General features: G+C 50.9%; 1 protein-coding gene across 2 annotated transcripts in view; it reads left to right on the top strand.

Moving 5' to 3' along the window:
- Positions 1 to 14175, top strand: part of NPR3 (natriuretic peptide receptor 3) — a gene marked incomplete at its 5' end in the record, with an annotated part of 60957 nt that extends 46782 nt beyond the window's left edge. Inside the window, 5 exons of one of the 2 annotated variants that reach the window (XM_080679611.1) lie at positions 871 to 1006; positions 6869 to 6963; positions 9080 to 9215; positions 11102 to 11186; positions 12198 to 14175. In XM_080679611.1, the coding sequence (XP_080535737.1) occupies positions 871 to 1006; positions 6869 to 6963; positions 9080 to 9215; positions 11102 to 11186; positions 12198 to 12309 (564 nt within the window). In that variant the 3' untranslated portion in view covers positions 12310 to 14175. Of the gene's footprint in view, positions 1 to 870; positions 1007 to 6868; positions 6964 to 9079; positions 9216 to 11098; positions 11187 to 12197 lie in introns of both variants that reach the window. The other variant, XM_080679610.1, reaches the window with a different exon arrangement.
- Positions 14176 to 26968: the final 12793 nt, after the last annotated feature.

The raw sequence follows: 26968 nt of genomic DNA, 5'->3' as shown, positions 1-26968 counted from the left end.
GATGCTTTCTCCTGAAACAAGCCTCGGTTTTTCTTTGTACTTTTGTACAGTGTTTGTAAGCTGCGCAGTGGTCCAGGATTGTATTTGCTCATTTCATGTTTATTGAATGTCACAATGGGCTTAAATGTGGCATTAGCACTTACAGATGCTGCTTGGAGAAGGAAATAAGGCTGCAAGGGGTTTCAGCGAATTTCCCAAGTTCACAGGAAGCTCGAAGTTTCTTGGGGGCAAGGGCTACCGTACTGGAGCCCAGGCCCTTTTCCTTCCTGTCCTTGGAGCTCGGCGGGGAGTGGAGCTGGGAGTCCTGAGATGCACTGAAACTACTCAGAACACAAATCAGAAAGAGAAACGAAGATGTTATTGCTGCTGGAATAGAGGACATAAATGGCGCAGGCAGGACGGACACAGCTCGTTCCTCTTTGCACCCTGAGCATTCTAGTGGGCATTCAATGGTATTAGAATACGTATGAATGGATCCCTACCGTGCTTTTAGTTAAGTTCCAAATTCAGAGCCTGGAGAGATGAGAGGGGCTGTAGAAGGTGGAGAAAATCTCCAGGGGGAGGCGGGACTCAAGTTGGCTGGAGGCAGAGAGCAAGGTGGGGAAGGACCTGGGATACGTAACCCAGCCAACAGGTGCAGCTTTTTCAAATTCTGGCATATCTTGTCTGCTTTCCAAATTCCCGAACTGGGGAACGGTTTTCCTCACTAAGCCAGTGCCAGGAAAATCATGCCACCGTTCTCCTGAGCCACGCCTCTGCCGTGCGTGCAGGCCTGGAGCGTAACATGTTCATCGTTTTGACTCGCTTATGTTATTCCTCAACTTGAGTCATTTGGCGTTTGGTCTCACCCAACTGGGGTTTCCTTTCCAGGTGAACATGTTTGTTGAAGGGTTCCATGATGCCATTCTGCTCTACGTCCTGGCTTTGCACGAAGTGCTCAGAGCTGGTTATAGCAAGAAGGACGGAGGGAAAATTATCCAGCAGACGTGGAACAGGACCTTTGAAGGTGAGGATTCAGTCTTCATGTCGATGGCACTTTGAAGCTCATCGAGCTGCTGCCTTGCTGGTTCTATTTTGCTCTGACAGCCGTGGGGACCTTGCTTTCCTCAGCTGTGCGGTAAGGATAATAAGTCAAAATCAAGCCGGCCCACAGGCTTGCTGTGAAAATTCAATGAGAAAAACATGTGCAAGTGCTTTGAAAGAGTCCCACTGAAATGGGAAGCGGCTTATCTCCTCCGATTGTTGGGCAACAACTCCATGTTTCTTAAAATGAAATTCATCGAAAGCCTCGTTCACAACAAACGATCCATTTGTGAAGTTCCGTAGTCAGTTTTAAAATGAAAGAGCCCAGATACACATTTCTCGGTTCAAACCTGAGTGGTTCGAAATGATGAGCAGGTCTAGTGAGCCCTCACTTTTATTTTATTTTTTTTAAAATGATGAATATTAGCTGTGGCTTTCTTAACAACAACCAAAAAATGGCCCATCATCTCATCACTCAAGCAACCTCTGTTGACATTTAAAAACTGTACAAGAACGAGACTATTCTTGGCTGGAAAATTGAAACAGTCCAAGAATGCACAAAATGAAAAGTGAAAGTTTTCCTCCCCGCCCTGGTCCCCTCTCTCCAGTGTGATCGCTATTACCAATTCCCTGTGATTCCGTTTAAAAATATTTTGTCTTCTGCCAGCAGATATGCATTTGAATTATATCATAGCTAAACAATTTATACAAAAGGGTCATACCGTGAATACCATTCCTTATCATAGCTTTTTTAACTTGCATGTCACAAATGTTCCATATGAGTACTCATGGGTTCAGCACATTTTTCAACGATAGTTCCATAGTTTTCCACCATCCGGCTGTACAGGAACTTCTTTAACCAATCTCCTGTTGGGGGACACTCCAGCTGTTTATAGTTTTTGCTATTATGCATCTTACGTGTCTCGATGAATTTCTGTGAGTATGTCCAACAGGGAGTATTTCTAGTTGTGGGATATATATATATATGAAATCCTAATGTGCAAACAGACCGAACGGTGGAACAACTGAACAACTGGTCGCTATGATGTGCGCTCACCACCAGGGGGTGCGCACAGAACCTGGTGGGCGTCGGCAGCAGGCAGCAGAATGCGGAACATGGCGGGCATCTGCCATGATGGGGTGGGGGAGCAGGTGAGCAGGGGCGCCAGACCAAGGCGGGGCCCCAGTCGCTGTCATCGGGGCGAGCCTCTGGTGGTTACTGAAAGTTCTTTGCTCCTGCACACCACGATCCCACAGGGTGCTCACACCCACTGCTGGATCCGGAGCCGTCGCTCGCACCCACTGCCAGCGCCTGGCACTGGCCCCGATCGCCCCTCAGGGCTTCTCCACCTCCCTCTGCTCCTGAGGGGTGATCGGGGCCAGCAGCCACCGCTCAGACCCGCTGCTGGTGCTGGCCCCAATCCCTCCACAGCGTCAGTGCCTGGGAGTGGTGGCCGCGGGAGCGGGGCTGCTGGCAGACAGGGGACCAGGGACCGTGGTAGGAGGGGCCAGGCAGGGGTGCAGATGATAGGCCAGGCCCACCCCTATGCCCACCACAGCCTCATGGCCCACAGTTCCTTTCAAGATGCACGAATTCGTGCACTGGGCCCCTAGTCATTAGATATTGGCACATGTCTTCTGGAAAGGTCTACTAGCCTATATTCTTGCCAACAGTGTAGAGAGTGCTGGCTTCCTCTGGCCTCACCAGCACTCAGAGAAAATTAACATGAGACTCAACATGAGCCCTGCAGTTATCAACTTCATAGTCACTCACTCATTCATTCATCAGATGTTCTTGAGCACCTACTATGTGGTAGGCACTGTTCAGGGTGCTGAGGATTTAGCAATGAGCTAAAGACATTCCCTGCAATAATATGAACTTCCACGGTAATGGGGTTAACTGATGATAAACAAATAGATACGCCATTTCAGGGGCTACAAAATAAAGCAGGCTAGAGAGCTAGAAAGTGTCGTGTGGGACTATTAATTTAAATTGAGTGATCAGGGAAGGTCTCTCTGGTTCGTGGCAGTTGAGTAGAGACCTGAAGGAAGGGAAAGAAATTATGTTCATGAGAGAACATTCCAGAGGGAGCAGCAAATGCAGAGACCTTGAGTGTATCTGTGGGACAGTTCTGAGTGCCCCCAGACAGGCAAGGAGGCTGAAACAGAGCATGTGAGAGGCAGTGTAATAGGAGCCAAAGTCAGAGAGGTAGTGGGGGCTGCTAGATCCCACGGACCCGGAAGCTGCACTAAGGACTTGGGGTTCCACCCTGAGTGAGACAGAAAGCCACCAGAGTGGTTTGAAGAAGATGATCTGTCTTGAGTCTTTAAAAGGGGTCTTTGGGGGCTGAGTGGAAAATAAACTATAGTACGCTAATGGGTATCATGTGAGAACCACTAACACACAGTACAGATCGCTGGACCAGGAAACCTGCGTCCTAGTCATGGACTCCACCACCCTCAGTCCCTTGGACTTCTCCATCACCTAAACCTTGGGGGTTGGACTAGTTGATGACTGACAAGAGTCCTTTCAGTTTTGCATCATGCTAACTCTTCCTTTGAATCCTTAAATGCATTGGGGCTAGACCTGTATTTATTTGCAATCTAAGGAAATTTTCAATGATAGGAACAAGTACTTCAAGTCTGGATTTGAAGCACACATTTTTTTCCCCCCAATTGACTCATATCTACTCCACTGTCTTGTTCTGTTCTCAGTTATTAGAAGGGGTGGGCAGTACAAAGGGGTCATGTTCCATCTAGAATTGTCTTGGCCTTAGCTATGGTGACAAGTGGTAGATTTCATTGCTCCTTGGTGGTTTTCGTGGATGCCACATCTTACTCAAAACTGGAGTGACATCTGATTAACCTTTGGCAGATTGTAGGACGTGAACAAATAGGCCTCCAGGATCATCTTGTTAAACCGTAGACTGCTTTAGCTGGGAGCTGGAATCAAGTAGGATAATTCAGGGGGCATATTAGGACAGAGTCAAATTTTCCAGCAGTTGTGCCCAATACACTGAGAAACTCGTGTGTGTGTGTGGACACAATCTTGGTAGGCCACATCCCGGTCTTAGCTATTCCTCACTATGTGGTGTGGTCGTTTGTTCTTGGTCTTCTGAGGGCGGTTGTTAAGGGAAGGGCAGGTGCCCACAATGGCTGGGATTCAGTTTTGTTTAGAGGGCATGAACTAAATTTTCCCAATAGGCTGTCTTGATCTTCCATTCTAGGGCCAGGTCTACACAGGCAATAGGAAATGAGTTCTTAAACAATCAAACTGTATAGTTCAGCTTAAATGCAGAATCTCATTTGTCCAAATGTAAAGACAATTGAAGCCAAGGTAAGTTTCCATTCTCTTTGCTAAACAGTGATCCAGCTGAGGGTAGCCCCCAAAAGACCTCTAAGAAAAACTTTAACCTTTCTAAATTTAAAATCAATTTTCATTTTAATGGTCACCATAAGTGACCATTAAGTTCTTAAGGGAAAAATACTCTGGATGTTATTCGACAAATTTAGATTTTATGACCGAGAAACCTATGACCAACTCTCAACCGTGGCCTGGGAAGAAGCTAAATTGCTCTCTGTGTGAGAGGTCAGAGTGACAAGGTAAATAGGACTGTGGCTCCAACCTTGGGCTCCACGACAGGCCCGTAGAAATGAGGGTGGGATGTCTCGGTAATTATACAGGAGAATTCTGCCTCAGCCTGACCATCGCACCTTACATACCATACTCTCAGGTGAAGTCTCACTTGCTAATCGGCTGCCTTGAGGGTTCTCACCTCCTTTCTTGGCAGACTTGTAATAACTTCAAGTGTAATGAGGTGTTGGGTTACCAGGGCCACCTTGTCTCATAGAACACTCTGCAAAAACGTTTGGAGAACACACTATCATAAACCCCTCCGAACAGAATAAAGAAAGGTTTTGGATAACCAATACGTTTGGAGATGAATATATATATTTTAAATGGCGTTACTTAAAGTTGTGTAGGCTGTCAAGGATAAACAAGTTCGAGGTAGGTGCACCCTTTGTAGCCAGTCTATATTAAGAAGACAAAACATCCAGATGAATGGTAACTCCATTCTGTTTCTGGCAAAGTAGACCAAAGTCTGGAAAAATCGGCAGGCCTTCAAACCACAGCCCAAGGACAGTAAACCCAAACACTTGTCCTCTCCAAACCACACTTGAGGATGGAACTTTCCCCTGGGATCTCTTTTCCCAGACATTCATTTCACTTCCAGAGAGAACCAGATCAATGGAAACACCAATTAGGAATTACACTGAACTCTGCCACAGTTTGAAATAAAGGAAAATAAATAGCCTTAGTGACTTAGCGTGTAGCTGATATATGCACTCTATTATTTAGTTAAGGAAAATTACAATATAGACATTTAATATCAACTCATGAGACATATTTGCTTTGATTGATTAGCTGCTGTGAGCCACCATTGCTAGCTAAAGTGAATTCAGTGTTTCCTGTCGGCACTCGGGGCTCTCCATACTCCGGCCACTCTGTTCCAGCCTTGCTCTCTGCTCCCTTCCATGCACATGGGCCCTCTCCCAGAAACCTCATGGCCATTCTGTTTCCTTCCAGCGTCAGCGCCTTTGTAAATGCCAACAAGGCTAGCCTTTCTGCCTCAGACACTCCCACGCTCTCTGATGGCTGCCTGTCCAAATCATGGGCTTCACCCCCGTGCCATTGAAAGACTGCTCTTTCACTGGGCCTCCTCCTCCGTGCGGTGTGGGCACTGCCAGGTGTCCCCTCCCGGATTTCGGGCCCGGCAATAGTGGCGATGACAGCAGAGGAAAGCAACCAACTTCTCTTCAACCTGTTTGATCTCGTCAAGAGCCTCTTGGCTGGGAGGCACGGTTAGGACTCTTTTCAGAGTCCTGGAGACTGAGTCTCCCTGGGCAAAGTCCTTGCTCAAGGTCCCGGTGCTGGTAAGCATGAGAGCGGGGATCCAAGTGGAGACCTCTGGGTTCCACAGGCTAAATCCCTCCTCGGGGCTGCCCCTCTCTTGAGCGGGAATGTGTCCCATTCACCTTTGCCTCCGCGGCAGCATCATAGCCAACACCCAGCCACCCCCTGGAAAACATTTGGGCAGACAATAAATGACGTATTGTATCTCTGTGGGATGGTGAATAGTAGCTGCACTTGTGGTGATCCTTTCACAATATATGTAAGTCAAAGCTGTAGGATGGACACTTGAAACTCCAACAGTGATGAGTGTCAGTTCCATCTTGATGAAACTGGAAAAAACTCCCCCAAACAGAAACAGAACAGCCAATGAAGACAGTGGGAGAAAGACGAACTCTTCCTTCACTCTCAGCTCCCAGGACCGGGGCCCAGGAGCTCCCCGCCCTGCACACCAGTGTGGCCCAGAGCGGAGCACACGGGCTGAGTCCTGGGCCTGGAATAGGGTTTCTCGTATGACGCTTGTCCAGTGATAGCACGAACCCGTGACAAGCCCAGGAACCGGCCACACCTCCACGTCTCCTGGCTGGCAATTCGCTTGTGTTTTAATTTAATAGAAAACTCTGGGCTAAGCACGCTGCCTTCAGGATCGGCCTTCCCCTTCTTTAAAAACACACAGGCAGGCATAGTTCTCAAAGAAGGTCATTTATTTCCTTTTCTTTTCGTTTTTAAAGGGAGAAATGTTAAGAATTTAGGAATGCAGACACAGATGAAATTACAATGTCTTTCCCAAGGCCAACACAAACGCTCCGCGTCTGATGAGGTTCCCTGTGGCCGGAGGGCGCCTGAACAGTCCCTTCCGTTCATGCCTCGTTTTCGTTGGCTCAGCGGCGCTTTAAGTAACCAACTTGGCGCTCCTCTTGTGTCATCCTCTAGGTATTGCCGGGCAGGTGTCCATAGACACCAACGGGGACCGGTACGGGGACTTCTCGGTGATCGCCATGACCGACGCAGAGGCGGGCACCCAGGAGGTAAGCCGGCGAGGCTCTGGCCCGCTCTCCTGCCGGTTAGGATCCCAAGGAATGTGTTTGTCCTGGTGTCCGAATAGCTGTCCCCAAGGCAGCCTCCAAATGAGAATGAGCCCCAAACCTGGAGTTTCCAAGTAGGGGGGCGCACGTCAGTTGAGGGGATCAGGGAAGACTTCAGGAAATGGCCCCCCGTTTACCCCAAGTGGGGAAATAATTCCTTTCAAGTGGCCACCAATCACAGCTCAGTCCTATGATGCGGGAGGGATGTGGATGAGAGAGGTGAAGTGAGACAGTGTATTTCTCTCCTCCCTTACAACCTGAATTTGGTTTTTTTTGGTGGGGGGGGCTTACAAACTGGACAATCGTTAACATTTCCAAAGACGGTGGTGTTTCCGGACAGCATCTTGGAGCGGAAAGAGCGCCCTGGATGCAAAGATGAGCCTCTGACCCTCACCGGGAGGGAGCTCTCTGCCTCAGTTTCCTGGGCTGTCACATGGAAATCAGATCTTCCTTGCTCTCATGATTATGAGCCCCGAATGAAATGAGACCTAGAAAAGTACTACAAAACTTTAAATGATCTATAGCAGTGGTCGGCAAACTGCGGCTCGTGAGCCGCGGTTTGCTGCTCTGTTGACTAATGAGTTTGCCGACCACTGACCTAGACTCTCGATTCCAATAATTACAGGCTGTTGTTGCTCCTTGTGATTAAGCCCCTATCCCAGTGGTCGGCAAACTCATTAGTCAACAGAGCGGCAAACCGCGGCTCATGAGCCACATGTGACTCGCGAGCTGCAGTTTGCCGACCACTGATCTATAGTAATAAAAGTTAATAGGCAAATTGACCAAATGGCCGAACAGCAGAACAACTGTCCAGATGACCATGCTATGACACGCACTGGCACCAGGCCAGCCAAGGCCGGTGTGATGCGATTGGTCAGGGGGGCCTGCCATCGCCCCACAATCGCCTTGCAGAGGGAGGCCCAGGCCACCGGCTGGGGGGCGGTCAATGAGGGGGGGGGACCCAGGGACCGGGGGGGGGTGTGGTGGCGGATGCGGGCAACGCCAGGCCAAGGCGGTGTGAGCAGGGGACAGGGCCGAGGGGCCTCGAGGCAGCCAGGGCCGTGAGGGTCTACCCTTGCACGAATTTCATGCGCCGGGCCTCTAGTAAGTGTATAAATAAAGATTATACAAACATGCAGCGTTTCAGGTCGAATCTGCTGCTTGGACTGGTCTGGGTCTGGTGGGTATTCTGGCCTCCCCTCTGCAAAGGAGGGTCATTGTAGGGATGCAGGGTGAAAGTGTGTGAGGTGCTTTGTAGGGTCTCAGGACACGCCAGTGATGGTGTTTTGGTGATTGTGGAGAACGCTTTTTGCCACGCCATGGAACAGCCTGGAGAGCCGGCTGCACCCCCTCAAAAGGGGAGGGCGGAGGTGTGACAGCCACTCGGAGGAGCAGGCTGGTGACAGAAGAGACAGGTCCCGAGGACCCGGGAGGGGGGTGCCTCTAGATCAGGCCTGAGGAGCTGATGAAAGTCACTGAAACCTGAACCTGAGAGAGACCCTTGGACCGAGCAGAAAAGAACAGTGATTTTTCCGGGAACCAGAGGGGTCACCAAAGAAGCGTTCCGCCTGGAAACGGGGTGCAAACAGGGTGAGCTCCTCAGCCAGGAGAATGCAATCCCCGCCTCAGGGAAGTGTGAGGCCAGGAGTTCCTAAGAGATTCTTTCTTTAGTGCTTTCATTATGTGCAGAGCCCTACACCTCCCGGCCTGAGCAGACCCTGGTCTCACAGCCCAGAGGAACGCGGGCCTTCGGAAGGGCTGGCCACGGGTGCTGCTCGGTGGGGATGGGTGGACAGCAGCCTCGGATCAGCAAGGGAAAAGCCGTGAATCTGAGATCACTGTTCCCTGTGTAACCAGCCACCCTGCCTTAAGGAGCCACAGTCCTCCCTCAGTTACGCTCAGCTCCAGGGCACGTGGGCAGCTGTAAATCCTGACTTACAAAGTCCTCCAAACACCGCTGGGGTCGGAGCCAACCGCGGGGAGCTGGCCCTGGGCCTCCTTGGGAGACAGGTAACTTGGACCTCTCAGCTGGTACACTTGTTTTTTGGCCTTGAAACAGGTGATTGGTGATTACTTCGGAAAGGAAGGTCGCTTTGAAATGCGGCCCAACGTCAAATACCCCTGGGGGCCCTTGAAGCTGAGACTGGAGGAAACCAGGGTGGCGGAGCACAGCGGCAGCGCGCCCTGCAAGTCGTGTAAGTTCAGGGGCGGAATCCGCTGCTCCCTCGTGGCGGTGGCGGCGTGATGCGGGGTTAGAAGATGTGTGATCCGGAGCTCAGGTTCTGAAAGTTCAGAGTTCTCTTCCGATGCGGTCAAACCCACAGAAACAACTCACAAACTGGCGCCCCACCTTCACCGGAAGCTTCTAGGTCTTTCTTCTCTTCCGTCCGTTTCCAAACTGGCAAAAGCCTTCTCCCTACTTGTACATCTCTTCCTGTAATCTTACTAGGACAATCAGAAGGAGACTTGCTAGGAGAGATGAATAGGGAAATGACATGGAGTATTAGAGTTACCGTTTTAGAGAAAATCAAAACACCAAATGATAGACGTCACCCACTGACTCATCCCGCGTAGCAAGTCTCATTCTAATTTTCAAAGGTTGCCGTTTCCTCCGATCCCTCAGAACCAAACAGATGATGTGCCTTACACACCCGCAGATTACAGACTGGGGACTGAGGGTTAAAGCTGTTATTTATGAATGGCCTGTCATAAATACACAAGCAAGAGGACATTCTTATAAGGAGCTTACAAATAGGAACATAGTTGGAAATCATTGCTTTAGAAGACCCTCCCCCCCTTTCTTTCATAAGCGAGTGAGGGAGAACTGAGTTAATAGCGGTCTTTTGGGCCACTCGGTCACTGTATGCTAATAGATGTATGCACATTGTGTTTGGGGAGCAGCCTTCAGTCTGTGGGGTGTTTATGCGGATGCAGTGATTCCAGGAAGGAGTGAGGCAGAAGTGAGTAGGAACGCGGTCTCTGGAGTTATCGGGCCTGGATTTGAAGTCTCACCCTTGTCACTTACTGGTTTCGTGGCCCCAGGGGCATCCCTGAGTTTCTTCAAGCCTCAGTTTTCCCAAATGGAAAATGAAGGGAATCTACCCAGCTCTTAGGGCTGAATTAGACAAGATGATGGATTGAAGGCTGTACCCTGAACTCTCTATAGACAAGCTAGCTCTGTATCATTTCTGTGTAATAACTAGGACAACACTGAACTTGATTGATTCTGCTGTTGCTCACGGTTTCACAGAGCTAGGTAGGACATTTCGACATGAAGCTCTGGCTTTGGTGAGAGAACATCTGAAAACAGAACGTTAGCCCGATGAATTTTTCACCAAAGCTTCCAGGCTTTGGCGTGTCCCCATCCACCTGGGAAAGTAAGGCGTGTGGGTCAATTGCATGGTCTATACCCGTGGTCGGCAAACTGCAGCTCGCGAGCCACATGCGGCTCTTTGGCCCCTTGAGTGTGGCTCTTCCACAAAATACCACGGCCTGGGTGAGTCTATTTTGAAGAAGTGGCGTTAGAAGAAGTTTAAGTTTAAAAAATTTGGCTCTCAAAAGAAATTTCAATCGTTGTACTGTTGACATTTGGCTCTGTTGACTAATGAGTTTGCCGACCACTGGTCTATACAGTTGCCTCTCTGACTGTAAACTCACACACGTGTCGCTGATCTGAAAACCTGTTCCACTTTCCCTCGAGTCCTCGTGAGCCGGCGTTCTTCCCACTGTCCTGTAACATCTAGTGTGCTCTTAAGTGCTTCTTAGGAAAAGTGCAGGATCCCCTAGAAATCTTTCTTAAAAAGAAAGGAAAATGTTCTCAAGTGGGAAATTGAGAAACACTGTCCAGAGAACAAAGCTTTTCAATGAATGAAAGGTGAGGATGTACAAATTCAGGGTTTGAATGACACCTATTCATGGAAATGTACTGAGATTTTCTTTATGGCCTAGTATGTGATGAATATTTGTCAATATTATGTATGTGATAAGGAAAATAAATATGTTCTCTTATCATTCAAAAGAAGAAAGGTTAGGATGAGACTTGTCTAACTGAACTCTGATGGTCTGTTTTTTTCTCAAGCAGGTGGCCTAGAAGAATCAGCGGTCACAGGAATTGTGGTGGGGGCCTTACTAGGAGCTGGTTTGCTAATGGCTTTCTACTTTTTCAGGTTAGGACCTTGTAATAGGGTTTAAACATTCACTCTGTTATTGCCTTTGTCACTTGCCTTTGCATGACCTGTGACATGCCCATATCTTGCTCTTACCCCAAAAGCATGGTGGTTGGGAGAACAAAGCCATCTCTTGGTGGGCCCCCTGGTTTGGTGATCCGTGGGCTAGCATGCTAGGGAGAGGCGCAGGGGTTCCTACCGCATTGCCCCGTGGGCCCCAGAGCTGCTGCTATCCTTTGATGACAGATATTCTGACCCGAATCCCTACCATGCACTCAACGTGTACGTGGAGAGGGAATCTGGACAAAGGGGAGATAGATGGCCCCGTTCTCAGGCTTCCTCCAGGTCAGAAGGAGGTGCCGGCTTCACCTTCTGAAGAGGAGGTGGCAGCTCCGAGCGGTGCACGCTCTCAGGCTGGTGGGTGCTGAGCATTTGGAGAACCCACACACGTGGTTACCACTGTGGTTAAGCCCCAAGGCTTGTAAAATTGTAATATTTTTCTGTGTCCAAGATACCGGCAGTTTCACACCATAAGGGAGGTCCGTTCCTTTGTAATCTTTGGTGGTTGAGTTTGTGGCTTAGTCTTAAGCCATTAGACCACCATTTCTTCATTTCTGCTTGGAAATGTAGTTCTGGGTGTATGTGGGAACAATTGTATTCCTGTTCCTTTGGCTCAGTGCATGTAATCTGATCTTTATCTGGGGCCTGTCCTGGGAGTTGGGGAGCGCTTCTGTGGCCCAATAGACAAGACTGAACCCACCAGGCGCCCAGGGAAGAAGGGGAAGGCTTGTTCTATGGCATTTCGGAAAGCAGGCCAATTTTCCTCCTTGAATAAGGGCAGGGCGCCTTGGGGCACTCTACTTTAATCTCTGACAGGGGTTTCATATTCTGTCACTTCTCATTTATCAACCCCAACCCAGATGTCCCCTGAGGGCATTCTTTGTAAGAGAAACCATAGTATTTTGTAGCCAACGGAGGTTTTATTACTACATTCACTTTCCCTTTACCCAGGAAGAAATACAGAATAACCATTGAGAGACGAAACCAGCAAGAAGAAAGTAACGTCGGAAAACATCGGGAGCTCCGGGAAGATTCCATCAGGTCCCATTTTTCGGTGGCTTAAAAGGAAGCCCTTTCTTTCGGCCCGAGATTCTTTGGGGAGATTGATGGGATGAAAGACATGAATGGAACAGAGGCGTGCTCTTGAGGAGCTCATTCTTTTCAGCATTTAGTCACTTCGTTGTAAAATTTCTTTAGAAGCTCAGGAACTATTATTAGTCATCAGATGCCTCCCGGCCTTTCATCTAATGACAAGAAAATATCAGAATATAATGTCACTCTGTTAACCGTGCGCAGTGTTTCGAGGGCCTGCGATTGGATTTATGGTTTGAGAATCTGATGTCTCCCTATCTTGATGGCGTTTGGGGGCATTTCACACAAGGCTATAAAAATGGGGTTTTCTCAAGTGAAACGTTTTATAGCTAGAATAAAATCATTTTTACAAGTAGAATATTCCTAGAAAGAATTTAACACCCAAGAAGAGGAAAACGTAACGAAAAATCTCAAGGTGGGAAATACGCTCGCGCTTCTCTCTAGCGCTGGCCGGCCGGGTTGAGTTGAGGATGGCTCTGTCCAATGTATACCTTCAGGTCCTGACTTCCTCTCTTGAAAAAGGATTTCCTCTTGTCTCCTTCAGTGTCTCATAAAAGCTGCTCTGGACAGTTGTAACTATCACCGAGATAAGAGGATTTATACAAGAAAAGCAAGTCTAAAATGTTTCATTTTTTTTTAAATGTAAAAAACAAAGCCCTATTTCGCACTAACATTTTATTTTTAAGTATTTTGATCTTATCTTTTGCTATTAGATAATGTGTCTATTTTTTCATTTTGAAGATTAAATTTCACTTATATTTGAAAAGCATGGGTACAACAGTGATGAAAGATGCTTCTCTCCCCCCAACCTCTCCCCCGCCCCCCCCCATTGTCCTCTTTCCCCTAGCCAGACCCACATGCAAACTGCTGCTTTAATTACAGAGACCTAGAAATGTCTTCTGATTGCAGACCCTGCAGGAGCACATTCATTTACTTGTTTTAAATGCAAGTTATTTTAGGGACAGATCCCTTCCAATGCTGGCCAAATGGTGAGTTTCAGGATCAAGGGGGGAATGTACTAGAATTAAGTAGGATTTTATAAGGGGAGGCAGCCCTTATTCCTCAAGAAGAACTTTATAAGAGAGTTAGAACTTGACCGTAAACACAGAAATGATAAATACATGGCATTTTACCAAAATTTAGAGTGATGGTTTGGGTTAAAAGAGGGAATCTAAATAGCGACTATATTCCTTTTCAGTTCATTCCGCAGAGTTTTGTAGTCATCCACTAGTAGCCTGATAACAGTGGTTGTGAGTGTGGATATAAGGAATTTGGACAAAGTTGAATAAGTATTTACTGAGTCGCTACGTTGCACCCAGTACTCTGCACACGGGTTTAAATCCAGGCTGTCCCTTTATGATTTGTGGAGAAAATGGACGGGGAGGGCAGAATGGGACATTGCTGGGTTAGCTAGCATACCGCCTTGTAATTAGGTCACTCGGTCCTTGATAACATTTGGAGCATCTGGAAAATAGTCTTAAACATCATCTTAATGTCTGTAAAAGACCCTGTGTAGGGAGGTCAATAGTGGAGTCTGAGCAATTCCTCGGAAGTGGTGGAGGTCATAGCTCGTACAGGTGAGGGCGGAGGCAGATGAGTGGAAGCGTGTGTCTTGGAAGTTGGTCCCACCTTGCTTCCTGGAGGAGCTGGCCCCTGTCACGCCTACTCCCGCCCGTCAAAGGGAATGGGTTATTTCTGGGTGAGGCACATGTTCCCTTTATGGCTTAGAAATGTCATGCAGGCAGCTGGAGAACATGATCAAAGAACTAAGGATGATCAACTGGAACAACGACATTGTAGTTCTCCATGTTGGATGCAAAGGAAAAAGTACTAAGTTAAAAAAAAAGGATGGAAAAAGAAAGCAAGAAAGGCAAGCTCCAGAAACCCTAACAGAGGAGGAGAGCCTGGGAAGTGAAAACCCGAGAAGCAAAGCGATGAACAGCTCAGGACTCCTCACAGCGAAGGCTTGATTCCGTGTCGTTGTTACGAATTGAGAACTTACTTCTCTCTAGTTTGTACTTTTCAGTGATGTTCGCCATGTCTTCTATTGATACTCATTTTCTTTTATCATGTGTTTGTAAAGAGACATTGACGTTTTGAGCCTATGTGCTTATTTCAGGAGAAAACACTCTACCTGGCTGCAGTCTTTGGGTATAAACATTTCTAACCTTTCCGTAATCGACATAGGGTTCCATTAACTCACGTTTTTAAAGCAACTCTCTTTTTTTGCTGCTTTAGGTAGAGGAATAGTTCTGAAGTTAATATTATTAGGTCCCCAGATAAAATTGTAAAAATAAGTGAGAATTTTAGTCTTTTAAAAATGGCAGAAAAAAATCATGAGGTTTCTCATATGCGGATGCCATTCCCTTCCAATCTTTTTTTTTTTTTTTAATATATTTTATTGATTTTTTACAGAGAGGAAGAAAGAGGGATAGATAGTCAGAAACATCGATGAGAGAGAAACATCGATCAGCTGCCTCCTGCACACCTCCCACTGGGGATGTGCCCACAACCAAGGTACATGCCCTTGACCGGAATCGAACCTGGGACCTTTCAGTCCGCAGGCCGACGCTCTATCCACTGAGCCAAACCGGTTTTGGCTCCCTTCCAATCTTAAAGCCATCCCAGGGCTCCTAAGATGGACTGCTTATGTCTGCTGTCTATACATTCTGCCTTGAACTCAGCATATGAGTTCCCCAAACTCTCGTATGTTTTGGAAAACTCCATTCAGTTGGAAATCCTTGCAAAAAGTGTAGGTGTTTGGCCCACGGTTACCGTGGGTTCAGACCTGTGGAGATTGTAGTTTTGGAGTTAAGTTCCTAACTGCTAAGCAACATCTTTGACAACTAGTCATTTATACTCCGCCGGGAGCCACATATCACACAGTCAGATAAATAGGGCTTTAGTTCTTAAACCATTCTATACTAGTACCGTTTTCCCCTGAAGTCCGGGGAGTTCAGGTTTAAAAAGAGGTCAATGTCAGCTGGCTCAGAATCAGCCGACGTGGATGCCAGTCAAGGTATATACTTTCCGTATATACTCAGGGTGTTGGAAGTCAGTGTAGCTTTTATGCTCATCATCGTCACCTCCTCAGATTGTTTCCCTGGACTCAGAGGACCACTTCCATCCAGAAAACACTCTGTATAGAGGGTGCGTCCTCCCCCACCCTGACCGCAGGTTCCGCGAGGAACCCCCTGTAAACATCATATTTCTTGGAAGCACCATTAGCGTGTCCTTTCCTGAACCACAGACACGGTTCCACTGGCTTTAAAAAACAGTTCTCGACGTTTCAGAAGCAGCATTTCACGGAGGGAGGGGAGAAGTGTATGGAAATAAATTCCTGAAATTCTAAGACTTGATGTCCAGACACTGCTCCCTTATTCCCAGGCTTCTAGGGTCATAAACTTCATCAAGGCCCCTGTGCCCTCTTTGCCCCCCATTTCCCACTTTCCTTCTGTCCGGCGCTGGGTTTCGGAGGGTAAGACAGGCTGTTGGCAGTGAGATGAAGGCCATTGTGTAGGTCTCACACAGGGACAGGAATTCAGAAGGGAGGTCCCCGTGGCACCCCCTTGTTGGGAGTACACAGTGGCTATTGGTGGAAGTCTCCATAGGAAACCACATAGAAGACTAGGCCGTGTATGAAGGGAGTGTTTCTATTCTAAAAGGAAAGGCACGCACATCGATGTTTCTTGGGACACAAAGAACCGAGATGCTGCCTGGATGCGGGCAGAAAGCCAAACGCCAGCCAGAAGCAGGCCTTGATCTGCGTGCCGGGGGCTTGTTGGGTTATGCGCTGTGGCCCAGCGCTTCCTGAGGAAGCTGATCGTGGACCGACCTTCTTCAGTGGGAAAGTGAAGTTCTCTAAGACCAGGGCATGTGTCTGAGGGGCAGGGTGGCAGCAGAGAGAAGGAGGCGGTGTGTGTCTTTTTGGGGTGTCTCTGGAAGTGCGGAATAGCCAATAATTCAGCCCTCTTCAACGGCCAGGCTCAGCCAGAAGCGCAGGCCACACCCAGAAAGAAGACTCAGGAGCACCATTCTCTGAAAGGAACAGAAGGTACAATTGCAAACTGCCTCATCTTCCCGCTCCTTCCTCCCGCACCCCCACTCACCCTCCGTCCTGCTGCGAAGGGGCGTCCGCTCTTGCCCGTGCAGGCAGAAGCTTGCAGAGGGACCCGCACTTCCTCAGGGGAAGACGGCCGCCCGGTGCTGGCTGTGAGCGTGCAGAACGATTCCCATCGCTGGCTTGCAGCCAGAACCCTTATGTGAACTTGACCACACACGCCTTGGGGGCACTTCAAGTCTGGGATGTGCATAGACTCCAACAAGCCCGGCTTGGTTTTAAGCATGCTGGTCTCCCAAACATCTCCTGCAGGCGCACCCCACAGCGAGACTCTAGGATTAAAACAACTTTCAAAGGTGCTGGATTGGAGTCGGTTCAAATTTCTCATTAACCACTAACGTTAATTCCTACCAAAGGCAGAGCGATGCTACGCCAGCTGATGCTGTTCATGTTCATGTCTTAAGCTGCTTCAAACGCAGGGGCAGGGTTGCCATGGGAGCGAGCTCCGAAGTAAAAATCCATATGCTCTCCGATGGGTTGGGTGTGGGGTGACTCCTAGGGGAGAGATTGGAACGCGCAGAATTAAGATTTAGCAAAAAAAAATGCTGCATTGCCCTGACTCAGGAGTTCAAGACCTACATTTCTACGCAGCAAGGAATAAAGGACCCATTCGCCCAGGGTCGGTCGCAGCATAGCCCACCAACTTGTTTCTCATTTGGGAAGAGGAAACGCTGTCACAGCACATGATGGTTGGGCAGAGACAGGGAACGCTGGGTTAGGAAGCAGCGTGTCCTCTGCGTTATTCAGTACCAAAGCTGAGCATGTTCAACGTGGCGGGTCTTACTGGCGAGGTGGCCACGAGGCGGCCGAGGCGGCCGAGAGAGGCTGTGAGTTTGCAGACTGCTGTGCTGGGGCCTGGGAACCTGAGCTCTGTCCTCTGTGCCTGGTGGGTAGTGACCCTAAGAGGGCACGGTCCAGACACTGGGGAGGGTCCCTTCTGCAGCCCTTGTCTTCTGGGCTGGGTTATTCCCTCTTAATTTAAACACAGGACCACCAACCAATACGGCCCTACCACGAGTCCGGTAGCAAAGTCAGAGTAAAAGCGTCACAAGCTACATACGGTTTATGACTCTAATGTAAGTAGAACTATCTGCATATAATGTGATTTAATTTATTGTTGTGTTGTGTAGAAAACGAGAATTAATGACTGTGGATATAACCCCTGTTTTGTATAATATATGTTATTTCTGGTGCAAACTGGCCCTTTCAAGTACCTACTTCATTTGGTGTTTGGATATAAATGTGTATGTGTTCTTGTAAATGTTTTTATTCAGCAGGAATGCCACATGCTCACAGTATAACAATGTGTTCTCATTAAAAATACATCCCACAGCAAGCCTTTCCTGTTTGTAATTCAACCACCCACACCGCCAAGTCCCTCTCTCCAGGGACTGTCTGTGCTCCCTGGAGGAGTTTAAGTAGAAGATCAATCCGTGGATGGGATGGGTTTTATTGTTTGCCTGGTGCCTATGAACTAACTCAAGAATTTTCTGCCCAGCAAAGGGAAATTTGCAGAAATAAGAAAATAATGTTATGCTGATGAGGGGTCTACCTTGAGTTGGCGGTGAGGGAGGAAAGCTGAGTACTGTGATCTGGAGTGTCTACAGCAAGCGTGTCAAACTCAAAGGCTAACGCGGGACAAATGAACAAGGTTTAAGTTTATCTGGGCCGCAAAAGAGCAAAAGCTTCAATTTTCATGGAGACGTAGGTTTATTCGGAAAGTATAGCATAAAAAACACCCAAGAGCAACGATAAAATCCATGTTTTCTTCCTCTCTTCTTGCTACTCTCTTTCCTACTTGGGGGGAAATCCTGTTTGCAGTGATTACTTTCAAAACGGACCCAAGGGGAGTGTCAGTCATTCCGGATCTGACAGGAGACTTACTTCCTTTCCGAATTGTAAATAACTGCTCATGCCCTTACATTGGCTGGGCCGCAAAGATACGCGTTGTGGGCCGCCTGCGGCCCGTGGGCCGCGACTTGGACGCGCTTGGTTTACAGCTTGAGGACACCACCCTGTTGCACTATGGGCCTCGTGGGCCTAGCAGCCGTGGGCAAACTACGGCCCGCGGGCCGGATCCGGCCCGTTCGGCTGTTCTATCCGGCCCGCGGAGCCGAAAGAGCAGAGGGTTCTCTTGCTCTCCCCTCCGCTCCTTTACTTTGAATTTATATTAGTTCACACAAACACTCCATCCATGCTTTTGTTCCGGCCCTCCGGTCCAGTTTAAGAACCCATGGTGGCCCTCGAGTCAAAAAGTTTGCCCACCCCTGGCCTAGGGTGTCCCCGACCCCTTTGACGAGGCCCTAAGTGCGTTGGCTCACTCTCGAGAGCACCCCCGAAGCAGACTAGCCAGCTCCGGCATCCCCAGTGGCCTTCGAGTTGTAACACGTAGGGAAGTTACTGGTGGTTTATTTTAAGCCCCAGAAACACGTGGCGATTCTCATGGCTGAGGCAATGTTCCCTCGGTCCTGCTGCCGCCACCGCCACCGCCACGGGGCCTCCTGAGGCCACAGCAGCCCCCCACCCCGGGCGCAGGGCTTGAGGGGATCCTGAAGCAGGAGGCTGACCAGGGAGTGGGAGTGGGGGGCAGGGCGAGGGGCCATGGAGGAATGAAGCGGAGGGGGTGGTGCGGGGGGGCCGGGAAGTGTCCAGGAAACACAGGATGTCTCATCTGCTTGTGTTGTTATAACAAAATGCCACCGACCAGGCGCTGAAACAGCAGATATTCACTTCTCAGGCCTCTGGAGGCTCTGGTCCTGGTGAGGGCGGCTTCCTTCTCGCTGTGTCCTCACATGGCCTGCGCGCGCGCGCGCGTGTGTGTGTGTGTGTGTGTGTGTGTGTGTGTGTGTGTAGCATCAGGGGAGAAGGAGAGGAGATCTCTTGAGTCTCTTCTTTTTGTTGTTAATCCTCACCCAAGGATACTTTTCCATTGATTTTTAGAGAGAGTGGAAGGGAGGGGGAGAGAGAGAGAGAGAAACATCGATGTAAGAGAGACACATCAATTGGTTGCCTCCTGATGGGCCCTGACCAGGGCCAGTGCATGCCCTTGACCAGAATTGAACATGGGACCCTTCAGTCCAGGGCTAATACTCTATCCACTGAGCCAACCGACTGGGGCTTGAGTCTCTTCTTTTAAGAACACTAATCCAGCCAAAACCGGTTTGGCTCACTGGATAGAGCGTCGGCCTGCCGACTGAAAGGTCCCAGGTTCGATTCCGGTCAAGGGCATGTACCTTGGTTGCGGGCACATCCCCAGTAGGAGGTGTGCAGGAGGCAGCTGATCAATGTTTCTCTCTCATCGATGTTTCTAACTCTCTATCCCTCTTCCTTCCTCTCTGTAAAAAATCAATAAAATATATTTAAAAAAAAACAAACACTAATCCACTCAGATTAGGGCCCGACTTTTGTGTCCTCATTTAACCTGAATTGCTGCCTTAGAAGTCCCATCTCCAAATGCAGACACTCTGGGAGTTGAGGCTTCAACATGTGAGTTTTAGGGGAACACAAACATTCAGCCCATCACACAGAGTGTTCCCACTCCTTTCCTGTATCGCCTCGGGGACCAGGGCTTCCTTGAATCTTTCCACCCAGGCCTCACCTCCCCAGCCTTCCCGAACTTCCTCACACATCCCGGCATCCCACGGTGCGCCCAAGATGCCTCAGGACTGTGGCCGTGGGGGAGTGTGTCCCTGCGAGGAGCTTGAAGGAGCGCCCAGCACCACTGATTTAGGGCCTTACCCGAACCCTAAACCGTGGGCTGCTGGGGTAGACTTAAATAGCAACTGCTATTGGATTGGGAGAGGTCCCAGGGCCTGTGTGTCTTTAAAAAAATAGCAATTTAACGAACCATCTATTAGCACCAAACTAGGACCAAGAAAAATAATTCCTTTGCGGGCTTTGTGCATCCCTGACCGCCCTCGGCGGGGAGGTTCCGTCGTCCCCAGTTCTCAGGGGAGGGCGCGCTGAGCCAGACCCCCCGGGTTTACAGCCTGGCTCGGCCACTCGCGGGTGCAGACCGGGTGCAGATGGGAGCAGGCAGGGCCCAACCCCCCTGGGCTGCCCCGAGGACCTCAAACCTGGCTCCCCGGGAGCATCAATAGAAGGATTGTTATCCTCTCCCGGTTCCTGGGGACAGGAGACAAAGCCCGCAGTGGACCGTGTTTGAGGCCTTTGAAGACAGTTTGGCTGGATGACAGTAGGGTTTGGAGGCTGCGATGAGAGGCAGGGAGGCGGCCGAAGTCTCTCTGCTGTACACTGTCCCCAGGGCAAAGGGTCCAGACAAGGGCCAAGTGGGGACAGGACTGGCCACACTGCCTCTGAAGCTCAGAGGCCAGCGTTTCACTCACAGCTGCTCTCTCTGTGGAGTGGAGGTCCCACAGCTGGACCAGCGGGTCACACCTGCCCCCCCCCCGCCCCCCGTCTCTGCCCCTGGCTGGGAGGGCCGCTCCCTGGTCCCCACCTGCTGGGAGATCGAAGCCAGCAGATGTGATCTGTCAGAGCAGCACCTGCTTCTACACGGAAGGGCCCTCCCGTCCTCTCCAGGGGTGCCCCCACTGCCCGCCTCCCTGCGCCAGCGCAGCTGCAGCCCCTCTGAGGTGTGTTGTGGGTGGGGCATTTCCCAGTGTAGACAGAGGCACCCCTGAGGTGTGTTGTGGGTGGGGCATTTCCCAGTGTAGACAGAAGCCCCTCTGAGGTGTGTTGTGGGTGGGGCATTTCCCAGTGTAGACAGAAGGTGGTTCTTATCCCACTGCCCCTCCCGTGGCCCAGGGGAGACCAGGAGTGATGCAGGGCGGTGGGAACCCCCGCAGCCAAGCCACACAGCTCCTGGCGCAGAGGGCGGCCTCCTCCCGGGCCCAGGCGCCCCAGGACCAGCCAGACAAAGCCACCCTTCCACGGCCCGGCAGTCAGAACGCGGGTCTGGTCAGCAGATCCCAGGCCCCATCACGGCCCCCCCAACTGTTAGTACCGGGCCGCACCGCTGGGGGGCGGGGCAGCTCGGGGGGTGCTGGAGAAAAGCCAGCTGTGCGAGAAGGGCCAGGTTACCCCCAGGGCATCCTGGGCGGTGGCAAAGGCGTTTTATGTTTTCAGGCAAAAACCCAGCAAGAGACACAGGGGTCCTCAAACTTTTTAAACAGGGGCCAGTTCCCTGTCCCTCAGACCGTTGGAGGGCCGGACTATAGTTAAAAAAAACAACTATGAACAAATTCCTATGCGCACTGCGGGCCCGGGACGCGTCGGCTGCTAAGCAGGACAGGCAGCGGCCCCCGGCGGGCCGGATCCATGTCCTCGGCGGGCCGCATGTGGCCCGCGGGCCGTAGTTTGAGGACGCCTGGAGAACCTGCAACCTGGTTTCTTAACTGCGACCCCTGTATGCCTCTTCTCAGCATTTCACGCAGAAGGACGACAAGGAAGGAGTGAGAGCACTCGCCTTCTCAATTCAATAGCGGCGGCTATTTACGGAGCGCTCTCTGCCTGCCCGACTGGCTCAGCTCCACGTGTTCACCTGGTGAACCTACGCTTACCCACCCACCTGTCGCCTCCATGGAGAAGGGCCATGGCCAGTCTCCGCACTCAGAGGTGTGTAACGGGAGGCACAGAGAGGGGGAGTGTCTTGCCCAAGGGGCCCCAGCTTCTAGGTGGCAGGGCTGGGGTTGAAGCCAGGCTGTTGGCTCCAGGCAGCGACGAGGCCCAGGAGCCGGGCCCAGCAGTGGGGGGTCCTCTCGGGAGACCAGGCTGCCTCCCATCACCGTCCACACAGCGCCATGCCCCTCCTGTGATGTTAATCCTCCATCATGGGTCTGCTTTGCTATTTTCGGAAAACTGAGACATTCTTGAACGGCCCCTCGTAAGAAGGACTCTTGAGCTCAGATCCCGGTTTCTCCATTGACCAGTGCGGGCCCTCAGCAACCCCAGCCTTGCTGAGCCTCATTCCTCTTTGTACAGTCAGGACAATAGCAACAGCTCCTGTGGGTCTCACGCAGCGCCTGCCCGCAGCAGCCAGGAGCAGAGCCGCAGCTCCCAGGAGGCCGCCCCCAGCACTGGCAGGGCCCAGGCTCCTGCTGGGCGTGCACTTGGCGTGAGGCCAGGCCGTCTCCGCGGCTCGCAGGCTGGTGGCTGATCCTGTCCCGCTCTCCTTCTACAGATCCTTCCCACTCTGCCTTGTCAGGTGACTAGCAAGTCAGTTCCAACCAAACTGCAGGCCATGCAGGCAGCGCAGCCCTGCTCTCCCCACTGGGCCCTCCGCTCCTCCCGGGCCCTCACTGCTCCCCCAGGGCCCTCACTGCTCCCCCAGGGCCCTCACTGCTCCTCCCGGGCCCTCACTGCTCCCCCAGGGCCCTCACTGCTCCCCCAGGGCCCTCACTGCTCCCCCAGGGCCCTCACTGCTCCCCCAGGGCCCTCTGCTCCTCCAGGGCCCTCCGCTCCTCCCGGGCCCTCACTGCTCCCCCAGGGCCCTCTGCTCCCCCAGGGCCCTCTGCTCCCCCAGAGCCCTCACTGCTCCCCCAGGGCCCTCACTGCTCCCCCAGGGCCCTCACTGCTCCCCCAGGGCCCTCACTGCTCCCCCAGGGCCCTCACTGCTCCCCCAGGGCCCTCTGCTCCCCCAGGGCCCTCTGCTCCCCCAGGGCCCTCTGCTCCCCCAGGGCCCTCACTGCTCCTCCAGGGCCCTCTGCTCCCCCAGGGCCCTCTGCTCCCCCAGGGCCCTCTGCTCCCCCAGGGCCCTCACTGCTCCCCAGGGCCCTCTGCTCCCCCAGGGCCCTCACTGCTCCCCCAGGGCCCTCACTGCTCCCCCAGGGCCCTCACTGCTCCCCCAGGGCCCTCACTGCTCCCCCAGGGCCCTCACTGCTCCCCCAGGGCCCTCACTGCTCCCCCAGGGCCCTCACTGCTCCCCCAGGGCCCTCACTGCTCCCCCAGGGCCCTCACTGCTCCCCCAGGGCCCTCTCTGCTCCCCCAGGGCCCTCTGCTTCTCCAGGGCCCTCTCTGCTCCACCAGGGCCTGCAGGCGGGCACTTCAGCTGCGTCACAGCCGCTTCCACGGTGACAGGCCACCGCTCACCAGCTTAGAATAACAACGATAATGACAGCGCAAATATTGCCACGGCACGTCAGAGACTTCCGCACAGTGTGCCCTTTGAAGCGAAGACATTAAAACGTTATTATTTAATTTTCCTCTCAACTTAGCTGCTTTGACTGAAGAGAAGAAAAGTAAAGCTCTTGACGCCCAAGCCCTGCCTGTCAGTATGGACACTTTTCTTGCATTTTACTCTTATTTCTTCCCACCCAAGACCTGTATCTTCTCATGCCAGGAAGGTTTGGCCCAAAGCCTTTCTTAGGTTTTATTTAGGAATGAACCGGCCCTGGCCAGGGAGCTGGTTAGAGCAGCGCCACGATACGCCAGGGTTTCGGGTTTGATCCCCAGTCAGGGCGCATGCAAGGATCAACCAGTGAGGGTTTGATCCTCAGTCAGGGCGCATACAAGGATCAACCAGTGAGGGTTTGATCCCCAGTCAGGGCACATGCAAGGATCAACCAGTGAGGGTTTGATCCCCAGTCAGGGCACATGCAAGGATCAACCAGTGAGGGTTTGATCCCCAGTCAGGGCGCATGCAAGGATCAACCAGTGAGGGTTTGATCCCCAGTCAGGGCGCATGCAAGAATCAACCAGTGAGGGTTTGATCCTCAGTCAGGGCGCATGCAAGAATCAACCAGTGAGGGTTTGATCCCCAGTCAGGGCGCATGCAAGGATCAACCAGTGAGGGTTTGATCCCCAGTCAGGGCGCATGCAAGGATCAACCAGTGAGGGTTTGATCCCCAGTCAAGGCGCATGCAAGGATCAACCAGTGAGGGTTTGATCCCCAGTCAGGGCGCATGCAAGGATCAACCAGTGAGTGCATCAATACGCGAGACAACAAATTGACGTTCCTCTCGCTCAGGAAACAAGAAAACCAATTGCCGTTCTCTGGCTCATGTCTGTCATCTGAAAGAAACCACGGCGATGGGCTACAGCTGGCTCAAACTAGCTCGTGAGAACAATTTACTCAATTTTCAGAAACTCTGTGAGCTGGTTGGTAAGCAGAGTCATTCTTAAAAACGACATTATGTAAACCTACAATTAAATACATTTCATTAAAAGCAAAGGTAATAAATACTCAAAACATCATCGAATGATCCCACTACGTGCGGCTGTCACCTACGCGTTTGAGGTCATTCATACCCACTCTCTCTAGAGGGTCTCCACACAGAAGTTCAGAATAAGGTGTCACCATGCATCTCTTCCCGGCTCCACATTCATGACGTCACACTGGCAGCTTGAAAGCAGCCATCGTCCGGGTATTTACACCCCGGAAATCAACAGATGCTACAGACCATGGCCTGCTCCCTTCGGAGACCTGGTTGCTAAGGCTTCCCCGCAAACCACTGTCTGCCCTTCCCTCCACCAGGTGAGCCCAGAACTCGGCTGTCAGGGACCTCTCTCTCCCTGAGAAGGAAATGGATGTTCCGGGGAACTAAATCGTGTGTTCAGAGTCTCACGGCGGACAACCAGTGAGCCCAGGACGAGAGGAGCGCAGGGCCTTCCTGTCGGGGGACCCGCCGTCGGGGGACTCGCCCGCTTAACGATGGCCCTGGACAAAGTTTTGCCCCGCGCCTCTGCCAAGAGATCAAAGGCTCAGATTGCTGTCACAGAAATCCTTAAAAATCCAGAAGTGCTCTCATGGCCTCAGCCAGTATTCCCAAATGATCTCCCAGGAAACCCTCAGTATTTCGGGGAGGTTTGCGTGTTCACGGCGAGTTGGGCGATGGGAAGGGGGAGGGGGCACAAGGGGATGAGGATCACAGAGGCTGACAATGGGAAGCTTTGCTGTTGAAGCTTTTAGGCCCCCCCCCCCCTCCTAAATTGACAGCCATCACTCCACATACCACGTATTCATACATGGCACACATGGGGAAGTTGGAAACATGCTAAAAACATAGAAATAAACATTCAATGAGAAACCATTGATATGTCGTAGGCCTTCCAGGGAGACTTCATTCCATAGCCTTTTGCACAAGGCTACCTCTTGTGACATTTTTAATATTATATTTATAGTGTAGAACCAATCCCGGCACACTCACAGTAGAGCACAGAAATGTCACAGGCTTCCTCAAAAGTCACGGATGTAATTTCCTCAAGAGTCCTGGAATGAAGAATCTCGCGGCGGCTTCCATTTGGGAAACCGTTTGTGCTAACTCTGTAAACTCTAGAGAGAACCACCACGATCTTTTAAAATCTCTTATGGAGCACACAGTATTTTTAATTTTATTCCATAAAATTAATAAAAGAAATGCAGTAACTGATGATAAATTAATGGCTTGCCTCAGCTTTTCAGGATGTGATCTATTTGTCCCAGCTACTGCCCTCAAAGGCCTGACCCTTGACCCTTCTTTCTCCCCTCCTGGCCGAGCATGCTCAGTGCCTCCATAGGCCTGGCATGTATACTTCTGTAAAGGGTCTTTCTGACTCAGTATTTGACTCTTAATTTCACACCCAGCCAACCTCCCATCACCGAAACTTTATCTTTTTTTTCTATCTTAGGAACTCAGGTACATTGTAAATGTTCCCTTGATAACCATAATATACTAGAGGCCCGGTGCATGAATCTGTGCACCAGTGGGGTCCCTTGGCATGGCCTGTGGGGATCGGTCCAAAATCAGCGGTGCAACGCCACCTGCAGCTCCTGCTCATCCCAGCCCCGCTGCACCTGCCATGGGCTCGTGCCCAGTCAGTCCCAATTGGGAGAGGCTCGTGTTGCTGCAGTGGCGCTCACCAGCCGTGAGCCCTGCCTCTGGCACCTGTTGGTCAGCTGAGTGGTGCTCCCCCTGTGGGAGCACACTGACCACCAGGGGGCAGCTCCTTCATTGAGCGTCTGCCCCCTGGTGGTCAGTGCGTGTCATAGCGACTGGTCGACCGGTCATTCCGCTTGTTCCAGTCCTTCTGGTCATTCAGTCATAATGGTCACTTAGGCTTTTATATATATAGATGGTGTTAATAATAGAGTTTGTCTACATGCAATATTATGCTACCTAAAAAACCCCTGTGTTTTTTAAGTATGAGCAATGCTTTTTAATATCTAAAGGAAGGACTGTGACTAGGCAAGGAATGGAGACAGTGCATCCAGTGGCCCTCACGGATGTGTGGGGGTCATGTAGATGTTCACACAATTCTTGTCTTTACTATTATTATATCCAAGCACAGTACTGAGTAAAGAAAGCTTACACTGTTTTGTGTAGCCCAGAACTTTCAGTGAAGAGAGAGAAGAGCTGGCTGAGCAACGTTGGTAGATTTTCCACTGCGGTGCTCCTGTATTGTGTAAGATATGGAGTCCAGGTATGCCCTGTCTCAGTGAGAGCCACTCTCTGACTCCCTCACTGCATTGGTGAGGAGAATTCCTGATGTGTCTCGGTCTTCTCACCCTTTGCTTGAGAGGCCCATGGTAACTCTGCTGAACTGGTCGGTACCCAGGGGCTTCATTCCTTAA

The sequence above is a fragment of the Plecotus auritus genome (genome assembly GCF_963455305.1).
Source record: "Plecotus auritus genome assembly, chromosome: 7".
Lineage (NCBI taxonomy): Eukaryota > Metazoa > Chordata > Mammalia > Chiroptera > Vespertilionidae > Plecotus > Plecotus auritus.
The sequence above is the reverse complement of the archived record's forward strand: the minus strand, read 5'-3'. Positions and strand labels throughout refer to the sequence as shown.